The 3,849-nt window shown below is 39.4% G+C and overlaps 1 protein-coding gene across 1 annotated transcript in view; it reads left to right on the top strand.

Moving 5' to 3' along the window:
- Positions 1-2,042, top strand: part of LOC119417854 (vascular endothelial growth factor A-like) — a 3,405-nt gene extending 1,363 nt beyond the window's left edge. The window contains exons 2-5 of the mRNA XM_037685109.1: positions 1,333-1,360; positions 1,430-1,626; positions 1,699-1,775; positions 1,976-2,042. Coding sequence (XP_037541037.1) covers positions 1,333-1,360; positions 1,430-1,626; positions 1,699-1,775; positions 1,976-2,042 — 369 coding nt within the window. The remainder of the gene's footprint in view (positions 1-1,332; positions 1,361-1,429; positions 1,627-1,698; positions 1,776-1,975) is intronic.
- Positions 2,043-3,849: the final 1,807 nt, after the last annotated feature.

Here is a 3,849-nt window from a genome sequence, read left to right as displayed (position 1 = left end):
GATGGATGGATGGATGGATGGATGGATGGATGGATGGATGGATGGATGGATGGATGGATGGATGGATGGATGGATGGACGGACGGATGGACGGACGGACATCCCTCTTTGACTCTGTGTAGCTTACGTCATGAGTCTTCAGTCTTTACAATCAACAGAGCCCTTCCTGCTCATTTTCTCACTAAATTAAATGTGTTCAGAGCCACAAAATGGACTTGAGGCTTAAAATAAAATCAACAAAACTCATAAAGTAGGACATAAACACTATAAAAACTATAGTTTGGGACATTAGGACTAATTTAAAATCTATAATAAACTGTTCACTCTTGACCAGATTGAACTTTCTTGGTTTTTTCTACCTGGATTATTGAGCATGCATCAGGATGTTCACTCTTGTGTTTTTTTTTTTTATATGTTAGAACAACAAAAAAAGACCAAACCCTTATAACAAAATTAAAACAATAAAGCATTTTCTTTGATAATATCTATGCTGGCCTTTGTGAGGTTTTTCTATATTTGTAGAACATTTGTAAAAGTATTCTGTTTTGAAACAATAAAGCAAATAGTTAAAGTGAAGATGGAAATAAGGTGATGCTGGAGGAGAAATTTTAACATGATTAATTTCTTCTCATAAAGACAGAGAAACTATATTTACTTCAGAATATAGTCAAAGTTTTGAATGGCTTGCATTACATATTGTGTGTTTTCTTATTTCAGTTTTTATTTATGAGTTAGTTTTGGTTCAAGGCTACAGAGAACTGATGCAGAGGGGCCAAACAGCCCCAGCGCCCCAGAACTGCAGATTACAGACACCGGGCCATTGTCTCCCTCCGAGTGAAAGCATTTTTGTTTGTTTCTTACTCTTTTTTTATTATATTTTCCCCCCAATCATTTATTTATATTGTGCGTTTGTTTGACAGAAGAAGATCAAGTAAGGAAGCGTTATTGTGATCATTTCACAGAAAAGTTCAATAAAATCGTCCAATCTTAACCATTTAAAGCACAAGTTTTTAAATGATTATATGATAATGAGAACAAAAAAAACAATTATACGTCCTACATCCTTTTGTAAGATTAGTATTTTAATTGTTTTATAGATGACGTCTCTGTGTTTTAATAGATACAGCAGTTTGCAGTTTATTTTATAACTATTCTTCACAGAATTAAAATGTGCGTTGCATTTTATCACCACTAGAGGGCGCCCTGCATCGATGAAAACCCACACGTTTCTGTCGTTTTTAATTCCTACTTGTCCATTTTCTAAAACAAATAAATGGTTAAAAAGACATGGAAGTGACCAAATGTCAGTTTTTGTGTATTTTGTTTTTTTTAGATGCTGCAGGGAACAGAACAGTCCACAGGTAAGGTTCTTCTGAAAAGCAAAGTTTGCTGCAGATGATGTCAAGTCCTGACAGCCTCTGCTCCTGCAGTGGTGGGAATCTTGGAGGTGATGAAGAAGAGTTCGTGCCAACCCATGGAGCAACTGGTGGATGTGCAGCAGGAGTTCCCCGAGGAGGTGGAGTACATCTACATCCCTCCGTGTGTCCCACTGAGGAGGTGCTCAGGCTGCTGCTCTGATGATGAACTGCAGTGCCACCCCACCTCTCAAAGCAACATCACAATGCAGGTGTGGGAAGACCTCGAATACACCTCCAGCTGATGTTTAGCTTCCTGCTCAGCCTTTTCTTCGTCTCCTCAGGTGATGCAGGTGATGCATATGGTGTCGGCACAGAAAGTGGAACTCACGTTTGCAGAGCATCATGCATGTGAATGCAGGTGAATTACAGATGAATCTCAATGACAAACATCAAATCCTGTGATTGTTTTTACAAAACAGACACCTGAAACGTGTTTTTCTCTTCTTCAAAGGCCCAAAAGAAAACCTTTAAATCATAAACGGTCAGTAAACAGACTTTTTATCTGTGGAATTTGAGCACATTATTATCTTGATTATATGTTTTGCTCCTTCTGTGCAGCTGCAGCAGCAAGAAGAGACCTCGAACGAGGAAACAGAAAAAGAAAGGTCGCCTCTGTGGAAAGTAAGAAACTGATTTGCCCCCTGAAAGCATTCACACGCATTGATGGGGGCTTTTACAGCACAGTTATCAACCTTTCTCTCACTCTGCCACATATACAGAAAATATCAAAAGTTATTGCACATTATCAGCCCCGTTTCTTCAGCAGACCTTTAGTCACTCCAGATCACTCCTGGAGAGCCATTTCTGTAAGGGCCCAGAGGAATTGTGCTGTAGCAAGACAGTCTTAGACCACAGATTAACCCAAGAACTACCAGACGGAAGGTTTACTGTCAAAACCACCAGATTCACTGTCTAGGAATAAAGCAGAGAATAAGGAGAGGAAGAAACGTAAAGATTGTTAGTGAATCTCAGATGTTTTTACCAAATGTGTATTTTGAGCTCCACATTTTCAAACGATCCTGAAACCACAGCAGTAATCTGCTTAATCCAAATTCCACTCATTCTGCAATCCTGAAACATTGTGAACATTTTAAATGCAAACTGAAAGCAATGATTTGCAAACCTCATGAACTCATATAGGCCTGTGATGAACTTGTCCAGGGTGAGCCCCGTCTCTCACACAATGGCTGCCTTCCCTTGACCTGGAAAGAACAGAAGAAGTTAAAGAAAATGGATGGATGAATGGATGGATGGATGGATGGATGGATGGATGGATGGACGTTTAAATCCCAGTTGAACAAAATAAACATGTCAAACATTTAAACAACAAAAAATACAATTTCTATGAAAAAATTTTAAGTTATTCTGTTTTTGATGGAGGTGGCACAGAGGTGCAGTGGTTAGAGCAGCTGCCTCTCTGAGATAAGGTCATAGGTTCACCTTCCAGCCTTTCTGGGTGGAGTTTGCACATCTCATTTGTATGTTCTCTCCGTGCATGCATGGTTTTTCTCCGGGTCCGGTTTCCTCCCACAGGCCAAAAACATGCATGTTAGGCTGATTGGTAACTCTAAATTGTCCCTAGGTGTGACAGAGTGAATGGTTGTTTGTCTTGTTTGTCTCTATGTGTCCCTGTGATGGACTGGAGACCTGTCCAGGGTGTCCCCAACCCTTCTCACAGTGACTGCTGAAGATAGCATCTGGTCTCATTCATTCATTCAACCTTTGTTTATACAGGTTAACCCCATCCTTCTCATCCTTGATGTTTACAGACTGTTAAAAAGAAGGGAAGCTTTATGGTGTTAATTTTTTAAATGCTTTATTGCCATCAAATTGAAAATGTCCTTATTTAGTCCAAAAAAAATGGCACAAATTACTTAGTTTAAACATTTGACATGTTCATTGTGAACAGATAAATGGTTTTATGAGATGTGCAAAGCCTTACATTCTGTTTATATTCAGTTTTTATTCAGATGTCTTGTTTTCAGAAGACACGTGTTTGAGCTCTCTGAGTCATTCTGCCCTCGTTAGCACAGACAGAAAGGAAATCAATTTTATCATGAGGTATCACTTTTCCAACACAAGACAAGCTTCACCTTGAAAAACAAGGTTTAAACAGGAAAGACTTGTAATTAGATTCAGCTTACTCACTGTGTTAGGGTCTTTGGCTCAAAGAAACGCCGGGACGTTTGTTCAGCATGCAAGAATCCTCCCTTTGTTGTTGTTTGTTTCTGAGGTGTCATCATGCAGCCGCAGATTATTTGAAGGGAAATAAGAAAGCATTTGAGGTATTTGGGTCAACAGCCTGAGGCACAGCCTGCAGGGAGAAATCGGCCCCTCTTTAAATGGTTTATTTTGGGCTTAGGGTCACTGTGGGGGGAGACGCTTGTGTTTGACAATTCGTATCTCCCACAAAGATATATAGATATATATAT

Source organism: Nematolebias whitei, chromosome 12 (genome assembly GCF_014905685.2).
Source record: "Nematolebias whitei isolate Nwh7 chromosome 12, NemWhi1, whole genome shotgun sequence".
Lineage (NCBI taxonomy): Eukaryota > Metazoa > Chordata > Actinopteri > Cyprinodontiformes > Rivulidae > Nematolebias > Nematolebias whitei.
The sequence above is the reverse complement of the archived record's forward strand: the minus strand, read 5'-3'. Positions and strand labels throughout refer to the sequence as shown.